This window comes from Dunckerocampus dactyliophorus, chromosome 3 (assembly GCF_027744805.1).
Source record: "Dunckerocampus dactyliophorus isolate RoL2022-P2 chromosome 3, RoL_Ddac_1.1, whole genome shotgun sequence".
Lineage (NCBI taxonomy): Eukaryota > Metazoa > Chordata > Actinopteri > Syngnathiformes > Syngnathidae > Dunckerocampus > Dunckerocampus dactyliophorus.
This window is the reverse complement of record NC_072821.1, coordinates 2,807,682-2,832,500: the sequence shown is the minus strand read 5'-3', so window position 1 is coordinate 2,832,500 and position 24,819 is coordinate 2,807,682. Positions and strand designations below refer to the sequence as shown.

The following is a 24,819-nucleotide window of genomic DNA, read 5'->3' as shown; positions in this document are numbered from 1 at the left end:
TGCTTAAATGTAGCATTTTATGGGGTATTATTGGAGGTAACACACTAATCTTAACAACAACGATACAATAAGCAAACAATACCTCTAAAGCATATATTTTTAACCGTAAAAACCTTAACACAAATAATACAACGACCAAGCGATTCATTAACAGTTGATGCCCCACCACAAATAACACAACCACCAAATGACAGTACACCCCCGGAACTATACATTTTTAACCACAACACAAATGACTAATACAGCCAAAAAATAATTATTGATGTCTTACCACAAATGTAAGATCAAATAACTCCAAACTATATTTTTTTAACAGTAGATACCCTACCACAAATAACATGACCAAATAATATCTCTGAAACATATTTTTAAAGTAGATGCCTTTACACAAATAATAACCAAATACCAACTAATACAGCCAACAGCTTATGTACATATATATATATATATATATATATATATATATATATATATATATATATATATACATATACATATATATATATATATATATATATATATATATATATGTATATATATATATATACACATACATATATATACACATATATATATATACACACACACACATATATATATACACATATATATATGTATATATACACACATATGTATATATACACATATATATACACATATATATACATATATATACACATATATACATACATATATACATACATATATATACATATATATACACATATATACACATATATATATATATATATAATACACATACATATATATATATATATACTGTATAATACACATATATATATACACACACACACACATTATATATATATATATATACACACACACTCTTTGTTTTCCAAAAATTAAAAAGCGGACTGTTGTTGTTGTTGTATTGTTTCTGTGTGGCGCGGTATCAAATGATCCATGGATCAGTGGTTGCTTGGTCGGGAGCCCACTTAGCATGAGTCGTATTTCAGCCAAAGGGAAAGAAGAAGCGACCTTGGGCCGACTCGGCTCGCGGGAAAGACGCACAATAAAGCCCGAGCGTGCGCTGAGAAGACAAATGTTAGGTTGCCGCGGCAACGCTTCCAAAGCAGTCAGCTCAAACATCAAGAGGTAATATTAAAAAGCGAGCGTACTTGGATCTTTCCCAGCTCCCCTGTGCTCTCCATCCTGCTGGCCACGTTGACGGTGTTGCCCCAGATGTCGTACTGAGGCTTCCTGGCACCGATCACGCCGGCTATCACGGGGCCGTGATTAATACCTGCACAACAACACACGTCTTGTGACCTTACAATCAATTATACATCGATTATTTTATTTTTTTTAAATAATGATTTGGAGTGCATGAGAAAGTGATAAGGAAAATGTAGCTCTCTTTGACCATTGGGTCATTTAAAAAAAGAAACAACATTCATTTATGTATTACTTGGCACTTTACGAACAAGCATATTGCCCAACACAGCAGCAGCAACAGAACCAATGTTGTCATAGCAATAAGGAGCAAACTGCTGAGTCAGCATGACTAGTGCTGATGGTTTGATTGTAAACAAACGTAACGCACATGACTTTCACACCAACAACTGCGCAGGGTAACCTACATTTTAAAGCGCACGCAGAGGTAGACACAGTAAAGCTGCTGGATACCAGTACATATATGATACTTCAAATTTAGACACTGCCACCTTGTGGGGGTAACAAAAACCACATAAAGGGGTTGCCTACAACCACAGATGTTGCTTTTTGATTTAGTCGGCACCCACAGAGACGTCGACTGGAGCGTTTCCGATATCATCCATTAAAAGGTGGAGAACACGCTATGCTACGCAGGCACGCCAGCAAATGCTTCAAGTGCTGCGTTAAAAAGCAGTTCCTCTTGAAACACAAGCATAAATCCGCAAACAAGTGATGAAATTCAGCAGGGGGGAGGCGAGCCTTCCCCAAAAGTGGGATGACGTCAGCTTCCAACCTCGCTGCGCACGTTGGCGCGGCAGCACGCTGCTACAGCCGGCGCGGCCCACTCACCCACGCGCAGCCTGAAGCTGTTGAAGGAATGTCGGTTGATGCCGTCCAACTTGCCCATCAGAGCGATGGCGAACTCCACCATGATCCCGATCTGGGCCTGCTGGCGCTCCCTGTCCTGGAAGAACCACGCAACATTCAGCAAATGAGTAACGCGTGTCCATGGAGACACTTTATGAGCAACAAACGGAAGAAAAATACATCATCACCCTCACTTTTTGGTCCGCTTTTGAAGATGCGGCTTTTCATGACATGATGGGGGAAAAAAACACAAAAAACTCCTTCCTTGTGGACATGATGCTGCTTCTAGCCTCACAACCCACAATTTTTAAAGAAAGAAAATACTGTAACATTTTTTCAAAGCAGGCTTTGCTACACATCTTGAAATGAAGCCTGTTCTGCTGTCAGTGATGTTTAGTAATGCTCTTGACTGATGGCACACCCTGATTCACCAAAACTAATGAGAAGCTGTTTCATTGAAGACAATTTTGCGCATTCAACTTATAATAATCATCATTTTTACATGAATAAATGAATAAAATAGCTAAAATGCTACTATACCATCATGCTAAGCAGCAAAAGTCCCACAGCAGTTATATACATGTACATATTTGTATTTCGACATCATTGAAATAGGAAAAATGCTAACATGCTAACAGCACCTCGCAAGTTGGCACCAAGAACTGAAAGCGCCAAAGCAGTTTGAAGTGTCCCTACATCGTGCCACGTATGTGTTTGCATTTAGACGTGTGTAAAATGGGTAACAACATGCTCGCACCTAGCAAAGTAGCACTAAGTACCAAAAGTGCCAAGACATTTCTAGCGTGTCCTTGCATCATGCCATGTAGGTACTTGCATTTGGACGTGTGTAAAATGGTGTTAACAGTTAGCACCCACAAACTCCACACAGAGATGCCCAGGCGGAGATTCGAACACACATCTTTCATATCTCCTGACTGTGTGGCCAACAAGCAAACCACTCCACCACTGTGCAGCCCGTATCTGCATATAGACATGCGTAAAATGCTAACAGTGAGCATACCAGCACCTAGGCAAGACAGCACTCAGTACCAAAAGTGCCAAGGTAAAGTGTAAAGTGTCTCTATATCATTCCGTGTACATATTTGCATTTAGACATTTGTATAATGCCTGAAATGCTAACACGCTAACAGTGAGCATACTAGCATCAAGCAAGATACCAAAAGTGCCACGGCAGTTGTAAAGTGTCTCTATAGCATTGCATTGCATTTAGCCATGTGTAAAATGCCTAAAATGCTAACAGTTAGCATGCTAGCACCGAGCAAGATAGCACTCTGTACCAAAAGTGCCAAGGCTGTTCTACATTTGTAGTTGTGTTTACATTTAGACATGAGTAAATCAGCTAAAATTCGAGGGGCTTGCGTTGCGTGCATGCCCATAATAAAATTCATCAATGTCGTGTCAGAATGGGTAAACACCCAATGTAAGACTACCATAGTTACAGTGCCATCACGATGTGCTGTAACACAGTAAGGAGGAGCTACTAATAACATAACCAGGCTTCGCTACACATCTTAAAATGAATCTCTGCCAGCTATCTGTCAATCAGCGTCAGACGCGGCATCTGCGAGTTTGACCATTTTGGTTTCCATTCAGCGAATATGCTAACCCAGCATGATGTTGCTGTTAAAATGGGAGTGTAATGTTAGCACTGTAGCGTCACAAAGCTATGCTAACGTTTGTTCACTCCTTCATGTTGCGTTGTTGTATGTGATATATGGTATCTATTACGTTGGACAAGCGCAGTGTTTTTGTAAAAAGTGGCTAAAGTAAACGATAGCGCTTCTTGGAGACGGTTAGCATTAGCATTACAGCTACAAACACACAAAAGGGCGTGTTCCTCGCAGGGCTTACGAGAACAACACACGTCCAATACACTGGAACCTCTGATGCTAGTTTGAAACAGTGGAAAAGTAGCATTTTCCAGGAGCTACAAATGTTAGCCAGCGCTGGTGTGCCCTCCGCGCGACCCAGCGTCTACTCCACCTGATTGTTCTCCTGCCCGGGCGTCCCGCTGAGCCCGGCCGCCGCCATGTACGTGCTGCCAATTGTCTTGATCTTCTCCACGCCGCTGAACTTGGGCTTGGACAGCAGCTGTTGATGACACGTCGGAAGGTTAGCAAGCAAGCCCGCTGCTACTCGCACACATTTCATTTCTGCCTTTCGGAGGACTTTTCCGGACAGTAGAAGAACGTCCGTTGTTCCTCTCCGCTCACCTCGTCAAAGTCGGCGATGATTTCGTTGAGGAGCCTCAGACATTCCAGACCCTCCTTGTTGATATCGCACTCGGTGTAGAACTCCTTGAAATCCGGCACCGAGGCGAACATCACGCACACGCAGTCGTACGACTTGTAGTAGAGGTCCTGGCCAAAAACATGTTCATTTTAGCATTTTTCATGCACTGAAGGCATCAAAATGACAACAATGGATGCTGGAGAGATGAAGCTGAACCCAAATGCTGCACACACAAAAAGGAAGAATTCTTAGGGAAATTTGTGTTTGGAAAATGTGGAAGTTTGGGAACAGCGGGAATTTTGGGGATGTGCAAAATGGCTAAACTTCCTAAATGAGCGTTTTAGCAGTGGGATAAATTGGTGGTCATTCAATGGAAATTTTTGAGCTGGAAAATGTGGAATTCTGTAAAAATGTGTAATTTTTGGGATGCGGCCAACGGATCGCCTGAATGTCCTGAGTAAGCGGAATGTTGTCAATGGGAACGTCGTCACAGAAGACGTGGGACGTTTTTGGAGCGCATGTCCCGAATGAGCGGAACATTTCCATGTTGGGATGTTTGGACTTGAAGTGGAAGAAGCAACAAATGGTTGGAAACAGCATCCAGTATGCATCAGTGATCTTCGGTGAGGTCTCACTTCGTTCTTTTTGTTCTCCCCGACAAAGAGCGAGGCCACGTGAGCCGGCAGCACGTTTTCCAGCAGAAGGCGGTTGAGGTTCTCGCGGGTCTCGATCTCGTCCTGCTCCGTGTGGTTCTTGTACTTGAGCAGGAAGTCCTGGCGGAAGCACGACTCGTTCTGCGGGGACACGACAACAACGGCTTTGAAACTGGCCGATCAAATAAGTGCGTGCAAATAAAACACAAGTACAGGTGAGCACCTGCTGTGAGATGATGAGCACGGTGACCAGGAACAAGGTGATGTAGATGCAGCTCATCACCTGAGGGTGCTTCACCAGGCCGACCAGCCTCAGGATGGACTCATCTTCCATGCTGAGGAAATAAATACTGCATGTTCAGCACAAAAAGCCTGCATGATGGGTGAGAAAGCAAACCCTGACGAGGTTAGCGTAGTGTTAGCATCTTGTAGCGTTTCATGACCCAGCTTTCTCACTGTGTTGTGATGGTGGCGGATTTTAGGTACTTTCAGTTTGGGAAAAAATGTACTGAGGGCTGTAAATGGCCGCTGTGCCGGACTTAAGCCGACGCAAAAAGTGATATCACAGCAATAAGACATATTTCAATCAAGGTAAACAATTTTTATTCATTTAGATCTAATGAACTCATTCAATACGACGGATTTGTTTTTGCACGTGAGGCCAAAAGAGGTGATGAGGCAAGTGCCCCATGAAAGAGGTCACGTTTCATGCAATTTTAAGCCATAAAAACGGCCACAAGGTGGCAGAAGTGCATTTGATTAGCGCTCGGCATGGATTGTTTGCATGTAAAAACACACTCGACAGCAAGGAGGAAGTGAGAGAGCGTGGAGGAGTGTTTACACACAGTCTAGTTCCAAATGTGAGAACTGTAAATAGTCCATGGTGTTATATTTGAAAATCTATTGTTATTTTGATGTAGAACAACCCTTGTTTGTGTTGTTTATGTTGTAGTATAGTTGTTTACATATTTGAGCTGTCACAAAAGCAAAAAAAATTGTGTCAAAGTGAAAGTTTTGCTTGGAATGTATCTTTTCACAAAAAGCTGGTTTTCTCCCTTTTCTAGTTGGGAACTGATATTTTCCTGAAACGTACCTACTGTATGTTCTACTGCTGATTACTAAAGAACGGAAAAAGGCAGAAACAAACTTTTTTTCCTGATGAAAGACGGGAGTCTAACGTTTCTTTTGGTAGCTTCCATGTTTATATAGCCACGGAACACAAGATTCTGTGCGCCTTGAAAAATCAGTCAAAATCGTCTCAAATGGCCGCTGCTGAAGGGGTGGAATTTTTTGAAAAATGGCTGGTATTGAATGAGTTGGCGTCATCGGGAGGTTGCCTACAACCGCTTGTTTTTGGACACGGCATTAATTAGAGACGATGTAGACACACCCGGGATATGGACGCTTATTACTTCCTGTGTATACCTCAACATGGTTACCATGTTGTACTTGTATATGCAGTACATCTCACCTTGTTCTATACACAGGATGTGTTACATGTTATGTTGGGAAACTAGCATGAGTGTAAGAGAATACAGCACGGGTGTCCAAAGTGCGGCCCGGGGGCCATTTGCAGCCCGCGACTGATTTTATCGGCCCGCAGCACAGTCTAAAAATGTAATTTAACAAGGAAAATGAAAAAAAAAAAAACTACAGCAGCAACAATGGGAAAATCTATCAAAAGTCAAAATATTGTTGTAATCTAGCAAAAAAAAAGCCTTCATTTCACAAGAATAATGTCAAAGTATGAGGAAAAATGTCATTCTAGTAGCATGAAGTTGAAAACAATTATTTTTTAAAGTCAAAAACAATGAATGAAGTTGTCATTTTTGGAAACTTAGGTTGGAGGGAAAATGTATAACGTGGGAATAAAGTCAAAATATCAGCAGAAGAAAATATACAAGAAGAAAGTCTAAATATTTGGAAAATTATACAAAAAAAATCAACAGCAGAAATGTTACCAGAGTAAAGTCAAAGTATTAAGAGAAAACAACAGTTTTCTAATGAGAAAAACGTTTACATTTTATGAGAATAAACTTGTAAAATGAGGAAAAATATCATTTTAGTAACAATGTTGAAATAAAGAAAACCTACATTATTGTTTTAAAAGATATGAAGTTATAATTACGAGGAGTAAATTTACAAGAGGAAAGCTGGAATGAAACAGTTGGAAAATAAATTAAAAAAACAGCTGAAATGAGAAAAATACCTAGAATTTTACAGGAATAAAGTCAAAATATTAAGAAAAAAGTCACAATCGAATGAAGAACAAACGTCGCAATTTTACAAGAATAAACTCGTATTAGTAGTAGTAGCATTTCCGCTATATTACAAAGGTGAAATGCCGTTTTTTCTTCTTAGCATATCTCTACTGTATGTGTTGCTTTAAGTGGTCCTTGCATCCTTTCACTTTTCACTATGTGGCCCTCACTGGAAAACGTTTGGACACCCCTGGTATACAGTACAGTACAGTACAGTACAGTACATCCCAAACTGTAAATGATGGCTCTGGAAGATCAACATCCAATGTGCCTGTCACAATAAAGGTCGCATACATTAAACAAATCACTTTAAGCCTGCTTGTGTGTGACTTTTCCACCACGCCATTCGCCTCCTATTACATTATCAGACGTGCCTACAGCACATACAGTATATGTACAGTATATACAGTATACACAGTATACACAGTATATACAGTATATACAGCACATACAGCATATACAGTATATATACAGTATATGCACAGCATATATACATATGGAGTCCCCACCTGCTGCAGTTCCCGGCCCCGGGAATCTGAGTGTAGAGGACGCCGGCGTAGGCCTCAAAGAGCGCCCTGTTGGTGCTGAGGATGATGACGTAGTACGCCGTGGAGGCCAGGGTGAGGAAGAGCACTTTGAGCTCCAAGCTGACCCGCAGGAAAACCCCGCAAGCCACCAGGGATAAGATGCAGCAGTACACCGAGTACTACGTGGGAGACATACAGGCTGTATGTTAGCATCAACGTGACAACATGCGGAGTAGATTCATTAAATTAATGAATTCATTAATTCAAAATGTAAAATGAGTGGAATATAACTGATGAACTATTAAGGTGTTCAAATATACTGTATGACATTTGCATATAACATTTATGAAAAACAACAACATGGGGGAAAACTCATTTCGATATATTCGATTGTGAACAGATTAAAAAATGAATACAAACAAAGACTGTTGGCGTAAGCGTGCACGCCTGTTAGTGTCATTGCTCCAATTAGCGCTTCTATTCAGTTAAATGCTGAGTCTCCTATGGACTCGGGGGGGCGTGGTCTACAAAAGCAAATAACCGCCAGGGACTCTCATAAGCGTCTGGCACGAAGCAACCTCCCGATGTACTTAAAAATAAAAAATAAAAAGAACTCTGCATGGCAGCTGCATCTTAAGTATCATGAGTGGTCAGCATCCAGCAGCTTTATCTACCTCTGCATGCACTTTAAAATGTTGTGAAATTCACGTGTGTTACACTTGCAGGGCAGAATTAAATGTGGAAAAAAAAATTTCATGAATTATTTCCTTTTACAACATTGGTTCTGTTGCTGCTGTGCTGTGCTTTTCACAAAAAGCTGGTTTTCTCCCTTTTCCCTCCTGGGAACTAATATTTTCCTGAAACTTACCCATGTTCTACTGCTGATTACTAAAGAAAAAAAAAGGTAAAAGCAAACTTTTTTCCTGATGAAAGACGGGAGTGTAATGTTTGTTTTGGTAGCTTCCATGTTTCTATACTGTAGCCATGGAACACAATATTCTGTGTGCCTTGAAAGATCAGTCAAAAGCATCTAAAATGGCCGCTACTGAAGGGGCTGTCTTTTGAAAAATGGCTGGGATTGAATGAGTTAATAAATGACCATATTTTAAAAAGGAAATAATACACTTTTTTTTCCTTTTAAATCAAAAATATGTTTCAACAGTTTTTATTTTAAAAAAAAACACAAGTAGGATGTCAACTTTGTAGATCCAGTGTGATAGTAAAAAATAACAAATCCTCACGGGCAGATAGAAGAGTCCTCCCTGTACGCCCACTTCATGGGAACCATTTGCGTGACCCGGGTCCGGAACATCGCTGGAACATTCCGGAAAACGTGCCTGAACGAAGCACTGAAGGGTGGGGGGGAAAAACACCAGAGGAAAAAAGTTGGAAACTGTGCTGTGTAGCTTTTACGAGAGAAAGGGCGGGTTCTTTACCAGGTTGAAGACTGCCAAGATTATAATGACCGCAGTGGTGACGGTGGCCAGCGGGAGGCGCACACAAGGCTTCTTCACCACTGCCTCCGAGACGCCAGCCAGCCACTGACAACTTGACAGCTTCTCTGGAAAAAGACGCTGCACGCACACACGAACACATGAAAAACACAAGGAGCAGCACAAGGAACATGCGTGACATTCATCTGCACACAAGGACTGAGCGAGTCACTAGGTTAGCTATAGAAAGACACAGCACAGGAAGGAGGGCAAGGCTTCTAGAATGCCTTTCTATTCTAACACTGGACTGACATTGAGCTATTACCGTACTAACCCCATATAAGACGCTCTCTTGACAAAAGTCAAGTCTAATTGTGGGTCTAGAGATTTATACGTGCAAACGTATTTTCAGTGACTTAAAAATATGATTTTAATTTTGTCTTTTTTCCCTATAAACGGATCTCGAGAAGACGTCAGCTTATATTCGGGTTCTGGAGAGTTATACAAACCCACAGGGGACCCTGAATGTGTGTTGTTTTTTTTTTTTAAGTTTTAATTTGTTTTTGATTTTGTCTCACTAAATATTTTTTTAAAAAAACAGGTCTTGAAAAAGATGCGTCGTCTTATATTCGGGGTAGAGATATTAGTACATGCAAACCAACAAGTGGCTCCACACGACTTGAAAACATGATTTTTAAAATATTAAATTGTCTTTGATTTATTATGGAATTTTTTATTTTTTTATTTTTGAAACAGGCCTTGAAAATGTTTGTCTTACATTTGAGGTCAAGAAATGTCCACATTACATTTGACATGACTATTTCAAAAGGTTGTAGCCTGAAAATGGTGAGAGATAAAAGGCATACGTACTGTGAATGAGAAACATCATCAGTATGACCCACAGTTTGTGATGGGAGTGAAGTTACTCATAGCGCTTTGAGAATTCTCCACGATACCGGCTCATGAAAATGTCTGATCCACTTGTGATAGTCTTGCTCATCTCTCAAGCAAACCCAGCCATCATCATTGTCATTTACAGCAGGATCTTGAACACCACTGCTGCCTATTACTCTATACAGTATAGCGCTATATGTTATGCCAGTGAATGTCCTCATTCACCCAGGTCATTGTATTCTCAGGTCATGTTATCAGTGTATTTTTTTGCCGAGGAGTCTCCCGCGGATAGTACCGTGTATGCTGCTAGTATTTTTTTTACATTCCCGCTACTATTAGTGTCCCCTCCATCGCCATGCTGCGTGTGGACTATCATGGCTTCAAGGGGCTTCAAAGTCTAGAACTAATGCATTAACAAGTACATTGATGTAATACTTACAGTATTTTGCCGTATTTTGATGATTTAAAACACTACCCAAACTTCTTTCCCAGGTGCATTGCTTTGGCATCGGCCACAGGCGCTAACGCGACTTCCGTCAACAACAGCAGCGTGGAAACAGCGACGACACTTCCAATGTCCGCTCTCACTGGGGTGGCTGTGTCTTCCAGCACAAGACTTGTGCTCCAGTCCTCAGGTAGAAAATGCTGACAGCAACCGAGCATCTTGGTGAGTCTTTGTAGCAAAATTGAGAGCCAGTAGTATCCACTCTTCCGTCTGTCCGGTTGCAGTGGCTTGAGGCGTTGTGAGTGACGCCGAGACTAGCGGCTAGCGAGGCGTCATGTTACTCGGCCAGATGAGTATAGTTTTTTGTGTTAGCTGCTACAATAACAATATAGCTGTAGCGTCGTTAACCTCCAGGCCAGTTATGGAAATGCAACACTGGGCTCGAGCGTCAAACGTGCATTGTTAGCTGCCTCATACTAACCCGTTTAGAAGGCACAGAAAAGGGAAAGAAACATGTGTTCATGTTTCACATAAGGATTGTCAATGATGGGCAAAATTCCCCCCAAAAAATGCAGTTTTCCTTTAAAGGCTAAAAAAGATGTTTTTCCCAAAAAGGGGTGTCTTATATTGGGGGCTTATAGGTTCATGCATGCAAACCAACAGGTGGCGCAATCTTTGATTTTGTCTTAAAAAGTTATTTCTTCCAAAAACAGCGCTTGAAAAATAGGGGTCGTCTTATATTTGGGGTCAGTACGGTATATTAGAGTGCGGTGATATCGCATCCCCAGTAAGAATGAATGAATGAATTGACACTCCAGCACTGTAAATGTAAATCCAGTGTTAATGGAAAGCTTTCAACACTGACCTGCATGTGACCAGCGAAGCAGATGGCCAGGGTCAACAGCAGGACACACGCCAGCGCTCCAAACGTTATTCCTAATATCTGTCGGCTGAGGGTTTTCATTAAAAGCGCCAAGTGTGTCAATATTGAAATAACAGCGAGTGTACAGTACATCTGGTGCACGACTGAATACTCACTCCCTCGTGACAAACATCTGGATGAGAAAGATGCAGAGGAAGATGAAGGTGGCACAGCCGACATAGTGCTTAAACATGGGCAAATCCAACGCGCGGTACTTTGAGAGGAGCACACAAATATTGGAATAACCACAGATGAAGGACATTAGGAATGCCTTGAATGAAGAAGTCACCTGTTTTTCCAGGTCTTTCTTTGGAAACCATATGGCTAGGCTCCCACTCTCCTCTGATTTATACCATTGCCTGGAAAGTGGGCAAATGTTTCATGAGATGGTGACAGTTAGACCGTGAAACAGTACACGTTTTAGTATTGGAATACACTGATCGTGAGATGCTTGCTGTGTACAAGTGAAAAAAAAAAAGTTGTCATGCTGTCAAAAAGCAGCATTTGCCTCCTGCAAGGTGGACCTACTTGCTGCTGAGCTCGTCTATGGTCGTCGTCATCTCATTGTGCAGCTCCTCATCAAAGCGACTCTTCTGGGATTTGTTCCTGCGCCGGAAAGCAGACACGCTTATGCAACGCACGCAACACACGCAGATACAAGGATGACTTCCAACAGACCCCAACCACAAGGTTAATGGCTTTTCTGCACATTATTAGTGAGAGAAAAAAGAAAGGATGCCTGTGAGAGAAGCTACACAAGGAGGAGTTATCCGGATGTTAGATGAGCTTTGGCTGGGAGTGTCTCTTCTAACGTGCTTCTGCTTCGGAAAGCCCCGACTATCTCGCAGGAAGGAAGCCCTCGCACAGATGCACGCAGCAGATACATACACACCCCCCACTCAGTGTTAACAGGGTGATAATGAAGACGTTACATGCTAGCCTCGTAAAACGGGAGCATGGTGAGTAAGAACTGCAGTACGCCTGCTGGGGTTAGTAGTATAGGGAGACCACTTAGTAGTAGCAGTAGTAGTACTCAACCAGGAAGTTAGGATGCATTTCCACACACAGTATCTCACAAAAGTGACACATTCACCAAGCATTTTTAGGGACAATACGATAGAGAGTACGCTTGGATGCACTTTAGAGTAGTCAGTGTACAGCTTGTATAACAGTATGGATTTACCATCAACACACGGCCAGTATTATCTCAATCCCACTGACGTACTGTACCTTCCATGGAGGAAGCAGAGGCTGAGGACATGAACGTGGACAGCTCCATCACTGTGGCGGAGGTACCCAAGGTGGTCAAAACGCTCCCCAGTGGCAAAGCTCCAGGGGTGGACGAGTTTCGCCCCGAATTCCTCAAGGCTCTGAATGTTGAGGGACTGTCTTGGCTGACACGTCTCTTCAACATTGCGTGGAAGTCGGGAACAGTACCTCTGGATTGGCAGAGCAGGGTGGTGGTCCCTTTTCAAGAAGGGTGACCGGAGGGTGTGTCCCAACTAGAGTGGGGTCACACTCCTCTGCCTCCCTGGGAAGGCCGATTCCAGGGTGCTGGAGAGAAGGGTACGACCGTTAGTCGAACTTGGCTACAGGAGGTGCAATGTGGTTTTCGTCCCGGTCGTGGAACACTGGACCAGTTCTACACGCTTGCAAGGGTACTGGGGGGTACTTGGGAGTTTGCCCAGCCGGTCTACATGTGCTTGTTCCTCGCGGTGTCCTGTGGGGGGTGCTCCGGGGGTACGGCTACTACGTGCCATTCAGTCCTCGTAAAACCGCAGCAGGAGCCTGGTTGGCATTGCCAGCAGTAAGTCGAGCCTGTTCCCGGTGAACGTTGGCCTCTGCCAAGGCTGCCCTTTGTCACCGATTCTGTTCATAATTTATGGACAAAATTCCTAGGCTCAGCCAAGGAGTCGAGGGACTTAGGATCTCGTCTCTGCCATTTGCAGACGATGTGGTCCTGATGGCCTCATCAGGCTGTGGCCTTCAGCGTTTACTGGTGCGGTTTGCATCTGAGTGTGAAGCTTCTGGGATGAGACTCAGCACCTCCAAATCCGAGGCCTCGGTTCTCATGGTGGATTGCACCCTCCGGGTTGGGAGTGATGTCCTGCCCCAGGTGGAGGAGTTCAAGTATCTCGAGGTCTTGTTCACGAGTGAGGGAAGGTTGGAGCATTTGCAGTCATGCGGTCGCTGTATCGGACCGTGGTGGTGAAGAGAGCGCTGAGCCGGAAGGTTGACTCATTGTGTGTGTTGACTCATTTTCAATCTACACTGCTGTACAAGCTGCACAATGGCTACTCTTAAGCATACTTTCTGTAGTACCGTGCTTTGAGACGCTACAGTAGAAATGTGTGAGATACTGCTGAAAATGACAAAAGGTTGAGTACGACCGCTGGGATGGAATGAGCGCCTTCCAGAACTCACTTATAGCTGCTGAACGAAGGAGCAGGCAAGGTGAACCTCTCTTCTACAGACTCATCAAAGCTGTCATAAAGTCCAATGGCAACGACACAAACACACAAAGTCATCACAACACAGCAGTGGGTGGGCTGCTACAACAAAGGCTCATTCAAAAAAAACAATCGACAATAAAAGAATTGATATTTAAACGTCGACTTTGAGATCACTTATGTAACGTCGCCATAGAATGAGCTAAGTACATTCAAACGGGGCAGAATGCTTCATCTAGCGTGCCTTTTCTTTCACATACTTTTAATGCAACAAGAAGAAGGATTAATAGGCTGTGAAATATTGTGATCGCTGAGGAACAGGTTGTTACTCAAGCCTGCTGAGCCATATTCTTTATTTACGACACAGCTCACGTGAAGTATGCTTCACTAGAGTCCACCATCAAAGTAGTCACCAAATAAGGGGCGCTTTGCTACCAGCCCAGACCTCTTTTTCTTTTTTTTTTCTTTTTTTACCTCTCAGGGATCTTGGAGCTGGGTGCTGTCCGCAATGGGATGTCCTGTAAAAAAAAAAAAAAAAAAAAGAACAATCAAAACTCAAAAGTGTTTTTGCAGCAAAGTTTGAAACACAGCAGAGCACTCCTGTTATTATAAATGATCTTTGACTGGTGTTCTATTGTAGCAGATTCCTAAAAATTGCAGAGCACCCCTGTCATATAAAAAATTTAACTTTAATGAGTGCTTCTCTGGTTGGTGCTTAAAAAACAGCAGAGTGCTTCTGTCACATTGAGGATCTTTGACTGTTTTTTTGCAGTAGGTCCTTAAAAACAGCACAGCCTTACTGCCAAAGAGGATTTTTTTACTCATATTTTTTTGTCAGTAGGTCCTTAAAAACAGTAGAAGATCTTTGACTAGCATTTGTGCAGCAGATTCCAAGTAACAGTACATTTTTGCAGAAGTTCCCTAAAAACAGTCGAGTGGTCCTGACTTACAGTATATAGGATTCTTGACGAGCATTTTTGCAGGACGTATGTAAAAAAACAGCAGAGCACTCGTCACATTGAGGATGTTTTGACTCGTGTTTTTGCTGTAGGTCCTTAAAAACAGCAAAGCACTCCTGTCATATAAAAAATCTCTGATCAGTGTTTGTGCAGTAGATGCTTAAAAACAGCAGAGTTCCTCTCATATAGAGGATATTTGGATAGTGTTCTTTGCAGTAGGTACTTAAAAACAGCAGGGCGCTCGTGTTTTGTAGCTCTTTGACTCGCACTTTTACAGCAGATTCCTCAAAACAGCAGAGCACTCCTGTCATGTGGAGGATCTTTGTAAGAGGTTCCGTTTTCACTGATTGAACTTTATGACTTCACTATGTGGTAACCAGAACCCCTTTATCCAGATTCTCACCAAAATGCAACAGCTTCTGTGTAGGTCCATGCATGGGCCCTCAACAAAGTTATTTTTTGGTGTAATTCTTGGGTATACAGTATGTCCCATTATTTACTGTACTATGACGAAGACGTCCTGTGGATCACATCTTACCTTGCAGAGTGACTTGCCATTGACCAGCGGGTCTGAGCTGAAGCCCTCCCTGCTCTGGAGGTGGGCGAAGGGTTTGACGGCCCCCCAGGACTCCAGGTATCGGGTCATACGCACGGACGCCCGCATCTTCAGACCGTCGTTCACTCGAGGCTTAGGAGCGCTGCGGCCACTCTGCGTCGGATCCTTCGACTTAGACGCATCAACACATGCTAGATTAGCATTTATAAGTTCTGCCATCTTTCTTTTTTGGTTTTTCAGTTTAGAGTACTTCATCAATCCTCCACACGCACACTCCTCCATGCAGCACATATATAAAGTCCTTTTAAATCCATATTCTTTCAAGTGCGACAGAACAAGCCTCAGTTCAGGCTGCAACTCACCCGGGGGTCAATAACGAGGTACGTTCTGACGTTCATCTCCTTCAGGTAGGCATCCCTCAGATGCCCGTTGCCCTCCTCCACTTCGTAGGCCTTGTTCAAGTGCTTGAGAGTGGCCTCCGTGATGTGGACACGTCTGACCGAGAGACAGAGAGAGGATATTAAAATAATGACGTTTTTTTTCCTACGCTGTTGTCGAGGGTGTTCAGTAATTACTAAGTGCAGTGTTGACATTTAGAGAAGAAGATGCCACCGCAACAAATCATTCAACAGAAAGACTAGATGATGTGTTTAGTCTTGTTTTGTGTGTGATGTCAAGGCAAGCTCAACACCAGTCAAAGATGTTCTATATATGACAGGAGCGCACTGCTGTTTTTAAAAGACCTACTGCATAAACACTCGTCAAAGATCCCCTATATGTGAGTAACACTGCTGCTGTTTTTTGGAATCTCATGCAAAAAAAAAAAAAAAAAACGCTAGTTAAAAATCCTCCACATGACAGGAATGCTCTGCTGTTTAAGGACCTGCTGCAAAAACACAAGTCAAAGATCCTCTATGTGGCTGAAGCACTATGCTGGTTTTTGGAATCTGATGCAAAACAAAAAAAAAACACTAGTTAAAAATCCTCTACATGAGGCACCGAGTGAGCTAAGGATCTACGACAAAAAAAAAACACTAGTCAAAGATCCTCTATAAGACATGTGCACTCTGCTCTTTTTAAGGACACCCTGCAAAAAAATAAAAATCACTCCTCAAAGATCCTCTATATTGCAGGAGCGCTCTGCTGTTTTTAAGGATGTACTGCAATAACACTAGTTAAAGATCCTCTACATGAGGCACTGGGTGAGCTAAGGCTCTACGACAAAAAAAAAGCACCAGTCAAAGATCCTCTACTGCATAAGACAGGAGCGCTCTGCTGTTTGATCTTGTACATGTGAGGAACGCTGCCGCTTTTAACGATCTACAACAACAAAAGCAAAAAAGTCCAAGATACTCTACGTAGCAGAGGCACTCTGCTGTTTTTAAGGACTGCCTCAAAAACACAAGTCAAAGATCCTGTATGTGACAGAAGTGCGCTGCTGTTTTTTTGGAATCTGATGAAACATTTTTTTATTAAAAAACACTAGTCAACGAGCTTCTATATGAGGAAAACCGCTATTTTCAAGGATCTAGCGCATCTGCTCTCTGCTGCTTTTAAGGACCTACTGCAAAATCACCAGTCAAAAGATCCTCTATTTGAGAAGAGCATTGCTGTTTTTAATGAACTGCTGCACAAACGCTGTTTCAAATCTCATCCGCCGCAATAATGCCAGTCAATGATCTATATAGATCATCTATCTATAGGACACGTTTTCTGCTGTTTTTTGCAATCTGCTGTTGTGAACCAAACATGGCGGCGGGTCTGATGTCATTGAAGCGCCGCCAGTTGAACACAGCTGGTCTCGGGGGGGAAAGTGATCATTTAATCCACTACTACGTTATTGATCTCTGTCGGTATGTTCTGAATTCCATTCATCCATTTTCTGTGCTGCTTATTCTTTGTTCTGAACTCCTATTTCAATTTCAATTTCAGGTGGTATTGAGCAGAACAATGCTGGTTGCTAGTGGAGACTGAATCAACAGCGCCTCTGCTGGTCACAGCTAAGTAGTGCGCTCCTCAACTGGCTCAAATGACAGACTACTTAACGATCAGTTCATCGATTATTCATCGAATTCCGTGTGTTTACGGCCGGTCGTGCGCCTCTTGGAGGCCGAAGAAAAGAATAGAGCAGCATTGCGCTGCCACTGTAGTGTGCTTCTCATGCACACAAAGAACACTTCTACAGCTCCATGTTCTGTGCTCAACTCGTTCACATGCACCACTTACCCCGGACAGCCTCCCGACTCCATGTGATTGGCCAGAGTGACGTCGTGTGACCACACATCAAACTGCCACTTCCGCAGCCCGATCACGCCGCACAGCACGTTGCCCGAGTGCACGCCGACTCGCATGTTGATGTCCACGCCTGTGGCCTCCCGGACCTGCCTGCCGGACATGGACGAGCACGCTTGAAGATGTTGGCACGGACGTGTTCCAACTTGAAAAAAGGCCGCATGGACTCACTTGATGGCTTCGCACATGTCCAGGCCCATTTTGACGCAGTTCTTGGCGTGTTTGGGCAGAGACACTGGCAGACCCGATACGCAGTAATAGCAGTCGCCCAGGATCTTGATCCTCATGCACTCGTTTTCCTAACAAGTGCAGGGGGACACAAAAACCAGCCGTCGTATCGGCAAATGCGTGAATGTCACGTGGGGGCTTCATACAAACCAGGACTGACCTTTGCGATCTGGTCAAACCTTCCAAACAATTCGTTGAGCATAATCACCAACTCCTTGGGAGAACAGTCACTGGCCAGTCGAGTGAAGCCAACGATGTCTGCATAAAGAATACTGACAGAAACAAACGTCACAGTTAGACTTGCAGGACGACTGATAATCACTTCGCTCTTTTTAGGACCTACTGCAAAAATGCTCGTCAAAGATCGTGTATATAACAACAGGAGTGCTTTGCTGTTTTAAGGACCAACTGCAAAAACCCTAATGAAAGATCCTCCATATGACAGAAGTGCTTTGCTGTTTTTAGGAATTTACAGCAAAAATGCTAATCAAAGACCTCTGTAGGACAGGAGCGTTCTGCTGTTTTTAAAAGAGGTACAGCAAAAAAACCCTAGTTAAAGATCCTCTATATACAGGAGTGCTTTGTTGATTTTAGGAATCTGCTGCAAAAATGCTAATCAAAGACACTCTATAGGACAGGAGCGTTCTGCTGTTTTTAAAAGACCTGCAGCAAAAAAAACCTAGTTAAAGATCCCCTATATAACAGAAGTGCTTTGCTGTTTTTAGGAATTTACAGCAAAAACCCTAGTCAAAGATCCTCTATAGGACAAGAACGCTCTGCTGTTTTTAAAGGACCTACTGCAAAAAACCCTAGTCAGAGATCCTCTATATGACAAGAATCCATTGCTGTTTTAAGGGTCTACTGCAAAAGCGAGAGTCAAAGACCTTTCATAAAACAGCTCTATTTTTAGGAACCTACAGTAAAAAATGCTAGTCAAAGGTCTAAATGACGGCAAAAATGATCCTTTATATTACAGGAGTGCTCTGCTGTTTTGCAAAACAGCAAGACCTGCTGTTTTTAGACATCTACTGCGAGAAATAACACTCATCAAACATCCGTGAAATGACAGCAGTGATCTGCTTTTCTTGACCTACACAGCATAAATGCACGTTTTCATCACATGTGGCGTACAAAAATACACTTCAAGTCAAAATCCACCATGTGACAGGAGCACGCTGCTGTTTTTAAGTATCTTGTGTAAACGCACTTGTCAAAGACCTCATATGTGGCAAGAGAGAGAAAAAAATGTCAATTTCGTTATGGCTCGGCCAGGGGTGTCCAAAGTGTGGCCCGGGGGCCATTTGCAGCACACGGCTTGTTTTTTTTATTGGCCCGGGGCACATTGTAAAAATAGCTTAAAAATGAAGCAAAATAGAGCAAAAACACAAACTGTGAAGACAAAAAGCTGCAATGTTGTGTTATATTTTTACAAAAAAATATCAAGAAAATGTACATTTTTACAAAAAAAGGTACACATTTTTAACCAAAAAAATATTGTTTCTTCTTTTCCAAAAAATACTTTTTTTTCAAAGAATTAAGAATTAAATTTTTTTAATAAAAAAAAATTACATAATGTTGTACTTTTTTAAAACCCCCAAAATATATGAGATACATAAACAAATCAAGGAATTGAATCTTCTTGAATCTAGTTAAAGAATCTCAAAATATGACAGGACCCTGGGCTGTTTTAAGGACCTGCAGCAAAAAAACCCCAAAAAGCAACAACATCTGTGAAATAAATGCTCTGCAGTGTAAAAATGCTCGTGAGATATCGTTACAGTACAAAAGCGCTTTCCTGTTTTTAGGAATCTAGTACAAAAACACAAGATTATTTCTATTTGCATTATTTCCTACGAGCAAAATGTTACATATGTGTCGAGCTGGCCTGCTGTCAGGTGTAAACATGACGGCAGGTGCTTAATAGACGCGCCACAAAGCCACCAAGGCTGCTCGTGCTGTGATAATTACAGGGGGAGGTCAGGGATGCAGTCAGTCATTCTCACTGGGAGTCGACATGATCGATGCCTTCTTGTCAAACAAAACAGCTGAGCAGTCTGTGAGTCATGCTTGTCCGCTGGAGACACGGCGTGAAGGCCAGGAAAACATAACATCAGGAAATGTACATTTCTATGATTGAAGTAGCGCAGACGACATATCTTTGTTGCATTTATCAGGCCAACAGTGATTGTTTACAGGCTGATTCACTTGCCATGAAAGCAGTAACTGGGTCACTGAAAGCAGACGCACTAATCCATCATTCTGAGAAGTGGAAATCTGCCATTTTATAAAGTGGAGGATGCGTACGCATTGTCAAGGGAATGATGAAACATAAAGTAACACCAAAAAAGGAGACTTTTTCATGATGTTGTGTCCCTGGAGCTTGTTTATGAGCACCAATTGTGAGCAAAATCCTTCAATTGTTTGCTGTGCTTTTGAGAGAAGAGGCGCTCAAAGGCTCGTGGCTCTTCATGACGCCATGAAGGAAACAAGTCCTTCCGTGTGGTCATGATAACACTTCTAACCCGGCCCTAGCTAGACGAGCCCGCCCTGGGTATATGCCCACCACTTCACTGAGGACAGCTTTGTAAAATAAAGAAGAGAAAATAAAAATGCAGGCTTCGCTACACGTCTTAAAGAAAAGCCTGGAGCTCTGCAAACTACTCAACTATGATGGCACAGTCTGATCAACAAAGACTAATGTTTGCCATTTCATTCACTTTTATCATATTTTTATAAACTCATTCAGTCACAGCCATTTTTCAAAATTCAATGCTGCGTTTTTGTTGTGTTCATACCTGACATTTTCATGCCTCTTGACATAGAGGCTGTGGAAGTTGTTGTCTTTGACCAGGCGTTGTTGCTCCTCTTTGTCCTTGCAGTCCTGCAGGCGCTCCATGATGGTCAGCTTCATCTTCATGGAGATGTAGACGGGCAGCACAGACTGCAGCAAGTTCTCCTGCAAGTGGCGACAAACAGTTGTTCACACGATCTTAGAGATGATTGTTGTTTTATGGCGGGTGTGGTGTTTGACAAGCTTGCAATTTCATCATCAATAAATCCTACTTTTTTTAATATATCCACCTTTTAAAACCTTCCAAGAATGAAGGTATTCATACTTGAATTTAACCAGAGGAGTTTTATCACTTTAGCAATGTTTACTCAAGGTCAGCGGGGCTTTCAAAATATAGCAACAAAAAAAGCAGCAATACTGCAGGTTTGGTAAAAGTGCTCTAAGACTAAACCTTTAGCTAAAAGAAAAAAACTAAACAAAAAATAAAATTAAAAAAATACAATTTGTATTTATTTATTTTGTGATTAAAATTTAATTAAAATGGCTTTCACTTCTAAAATCTAGCACAAAACAACAACAAAAATTTTAAACCCTGAAAAATTACCATTTATAGATGAAAAAATATATTGTACTGTCTTACTAAGAAAATCAAAAAACAAAGACAAAAAATATAAAAATCTAGCAACAAATCAACTTTTTTTTTTTTTTTTTTTTTAAACACTGAAAAATTACAATGTATCTGTGGAAAAAAAATCTTGTACTAATCAAGTGAAAATTGGAAAATGAACACACAAAAATATAAAACTAGCAACAAAACAACCTAAACATTTTTTTTCCCCACACTGAAAATTGACAATTTATGTGTGGAAAAAAATCTTGTACTATCTGACTAAGGTCAAATCAAGAAATGAACACATAAAATTCTAAATTTAGCAACAAAACAAGCTAAAAAAAATGTGGAGTTTGCATGTTCTCCCGTGCGTGCGTGCGTGTGTGTGTGTGTGAGGGGGGGGGGTTTGTCTATATGTGTCCTGCCATTGGCTGGTCACCAGTCCAGGGTGTACCCCGCCTCTGGGTCAGTCAGCTGGGATAGGCTCCAGCATAGCCCTGGTGAGGACAAGCAGCATAGAAAATGGACGGCTGGAACAAGCTAAAAAATAAGATAAATTAGTAATTTTATAGTGTTTATCAAGACAAAAAAGAGAAAAATCTAAAGCTAGCTAAAAATAACTCATTTAATAAATTACAATTTATATTAAAAAAAAAAATCAAAATAAAATTCTATTCAATTGCTTTCACTTTCATCTCCTTTTATTTTTAGTTTACCTTTTTGGGGAGTGGGAGTTGATCCCATATAAAGCTGCACTAAAGTCAGCTACGTGAACTACTACACTGCCAATGGCCTTTGCCTTTGCCCATGACAACTCAACCTTGCCATTTTTTATTTGCTTTGTAGACTTTAAAGGGGAGCATAATTTATAAACTGTAGTGTCCTTCACACCCTGCCAAGAGACATGTAAATGTGTCCCATTTGCAGGACATGGGACCTTAAAGCCTTCCACGCTCATATTTGATCTGTTGTGCGTCTCCATCTGCACATAGACTCTCCTTCTTCACTTCCAAATTAAACACACAAGGCATTTGTCTTTCTTGCTAGGCGACACACACACACACACACACACACACACACACACACACACACACAGGCACGCACGCACGCACGCACACACACCTGTCAGCAAACACAGCGTGATTAAATCCCACGCTTGTCATAGTAGTTGGCGCTCAAAAGAATGAAGCAAAAAAAAAAAAAAAATCAGGGTCGGCACAGATGCATGGGAGAGAAAATGTAATTTGCAGGATGCAGGATTTGTGTGGTGACAATGAAAAAGGATCCATGATGGGTCAATGAGAGGTCGGCCAAAGACAAAAGCTTCAGGACGAAACAAATAGAAAAAGATGAGTGCGGCAATAAATACTTAACTGCAAACGTTTATCTGCTTTTAACGCGTTCGCGCCCCAAGATTAATTAAAACACGAGGCAGTAAAAAGGCAAACGCTGACTTACACAATTATCTGGTCTGCTGCGGTTAGCTTAGCATTCACAGGAGTATTTTCGTCACAGGAGGCTGCAAGGCTGCATAGTAAATCATTTCCATCTTGGACAACCGGCATCATCTGATGCACAGCATCATCTCCCAACAGAAGAGAAGTTTGAGTGGCAGATTACTATCACTGCCCTGCTCCACTGACCAGATCGTCCTTTGATTGGGCAGCTTTCATGACTGATTACGTGACGTAACTCAAATATTTCAAACCAAAATCCTGTCTGCTGAGCTGACAGCAGCTTCTGTTTATATTCTGCTATCTTTACCAGCTCAGATTTCACCAAAAGCTTCGAAAATATACTTGTAAAGAGCGACCACAAAGCACTTTCAATGCATTTTCTCATACGCATTTGTCTTTTTGCTGTCATTTTAACACTGGTCTGTGACTCTGGAAAAAAAAACTGGAAATATGAGCATGAAGGATTGTATTGTTTTATGTTAAGGTACATTTTTTGTCACAATGTGTCACCTTTTTAGGCAATTCAAAAGCTTTTTTTTTTTTTTTTTTTAGAAATTTCACCTATTTTCAAATCAACACAGCCGAAACAGTTTGGAAACCCCCCTAAATGACATAAAATGTCCCCATGGAGCTACTGTATAGCGCCACACAAATGGACTGGAGTGATGAAGTGACACTCACCTGTTGCCTCTTCTCTATTTCCAGCTTCATGCGCATGCTCAGACATCTTAGCGTGTCCTGGAAGGTCTGTCTGAGCGTCTTCTCCATGAGGACCTTATGGAAGGCTCCCACTACACTCCCGCACAGAAAGACCACCGCGTTGGACAGCAGCTACCAAAATAAAACACATTGGAGACGTGTTAGAGCTCTAACATTCCATGGAGTCATTCCAAGCAAGTGTGTAAATACACCGACGTGACTGAACAATATCATTCATGTAGACAATACTAAAGATGATGTACTCAAAAGCAATTGCTTTTGGTGCTAATAACTACTCTTTTATGTGTAATTAATTCATATTAAAGCATGGTGCTGGTAGCGTCATGGTCCGAGGCTGCACGAGTGCTACCGGCACTGGGTGAGCTGTGGTTCAGTGAGGGGAAATATGAATTCTTCCACGTACTGTGACATTGTGAAGCAGAGCAAACTGGTCTGCATGGCAAGCTGCACACTGACTACTCTAAAGCACACAAGCTTCATTCCTATCATATTGTCTTTTAAGAGGACAAGATGAAATACGTGTTCGGTGCATCTGAAATTGTGATGTTGTCGCGGAGGTCACCTGGTTGACAAGGTAAGGAGTAGGTGCGCTGCTGTAAACGGTGAGGCGCAGCGTGAGGACCACGATGTGGGACAGCGAGGAGATGACGCTCAACGCCACAGCGTACCACCATGGGAAGGGCAGCATGGTGTACACCGTGAAGATGATGAAGAGGAAGAAAGGCACCTGGGAAGACAAAAGGGATGAGAAGGTCAACAAGACATGAACCTTGAGGGTCGGTGTTAGGGGGTCTACCTGGTCCCACGGAAGGACGATGGGCCCGCTAAAGATGAAGGTGTAGCCCATGGTGAGGTGCGTGGCCCACACGAGCAGGCCCAGCAGACGTCTCCATCGCTGGGAGAGCATCTCGGTGCACACCAGCACAAAGACGGCCAGGAACACGCACAAGCTGCCGCTCACCACGCTCACAAACGCACAGTGCTCTTCCGCACTCTGATCCCAACCGAGAGAAAAGAAAGAAAAGTGTGCAAATGTTGACTCATAGTGGAAGAAGACGCAACCGTTTGGTATGAATGGGTGACAACAAATTAAATAAATAATTAATATATTCAAAATATATTTGGGTTTTTTTTTTTTTTACTTCACTAATTCACTTTCTTTGACACTTGAGAAAAGTCAAAGTGATAACCGTTGTTGATTTTGGGACTACCAAACTTTTAGGGGAAAAAAAGGACCCAGACCATTTTGTTTTTTATTATTTTAATAACACATATTATAATAAAATAGGAGGTTATGTTGTCATCTGCAGTCTAATGTAATTTTG

General features: G+C 42.2%; 1 protein-coding gene across 9 annotated transcripts in view; it reads right to left on the bottom strand.

Moving 5' to 3' along the window:
- adcy7 (adenylate cyclase 7) overlaps window positions 1-24,819 on the bottom strand; it is a 54,244-nt gene that overhangs the window by 1,260 nt on the left and 28,165 nt on the right. For 7 of the 9 annotated variants that reach the window (XM_054769979.1, XM_054769980.1, XM_054769978.1 and 4 more), the window contains 24 exons: window positions 24,291-24,488; window positions 24,057-24,221; window positions 23,456-23,605; window positions 20,712-20,872; window positions 18,077-18,188; window positions 17,860-17,987; window positions 17,623-17,781; window positions 15,759-15,891; window positions 15,379-15,567; window positions 14,356-14,399; window positions 13,856-13,915; window positions 11,960-12,037; window positions 11,721-11,790; window positions 11,548-11,645; window positions 11,375-11,459; window positions 9,174-9,311; window positions 8,979-9,086; window positions 7,720-7,916; window positions 5,173-5,284; window positions 4,932-5,090; window positions 4,278-4,424; window positions 4,048-4,155; window positions 2,026-2,140; window positions 1,140-1,264 (listed from right to left, as the gene is read on the bottom strand). In XM_054769979.1, coding sequence (XP_054625954.1) covers window positions 1,140-1,264; window positions 2,026-2,140; window positions 4,048-4,155; window positions 4,278-4,424; window positions 4,932-5,090; window positions 5,173-5,284; window positions 7,720-7,916; window positions 8,979-9,086; window positions 9,174-9,311; window positions 11,375-11,459; window positions 11,548-11,645; window positions 11,721-11,790; window positions 11,960-12,037; window positions 13,856-13,915; window positions 14,356-14,399; window positions 15,379-15,567; window positions 15,759-15,891; window positions 17,623-17,781; window positions 17,860-17,987; window positions 18,077-18,188; window positions 20,712-20,872; window positions 23,456-23,605; window positions 24,057-24,221; window positions 24,291-24,488 — 3,039 coding nt within the window. The remainder of the gene's footprint in view (window positions 1-1,139; window positions 1,265-2,025; window positions 2,141-4,047; window positions 4,156-4,277; window positions 4,425-4,931; window positions 5,091-5,172; window positions 5,285-7,719; window positions 7,917-8,978; window positions 9,087-9,173; window positions 9,312-11,374; window positions 11,460-11,547; window positions 11,646-11,720; window positions 11,791-11,959; window positions 12,038-13,855; window positions 13,916-14,355; window positions 14,400-15,378; window positions 15,568-15,758; window positions 15,892-17,622; window positions 17,782-17,859; window positions 17,988-18,076; window positions 18,189-20,711; window positions 20,873-23,455; window positions 23,606-24,056; window positions 24,222-24,290; window positions 24,489-24,819) is intronic. The other 2 variants (XM_054769986.1, XM_054769985.1) reach the window with 2 other exon arrangements.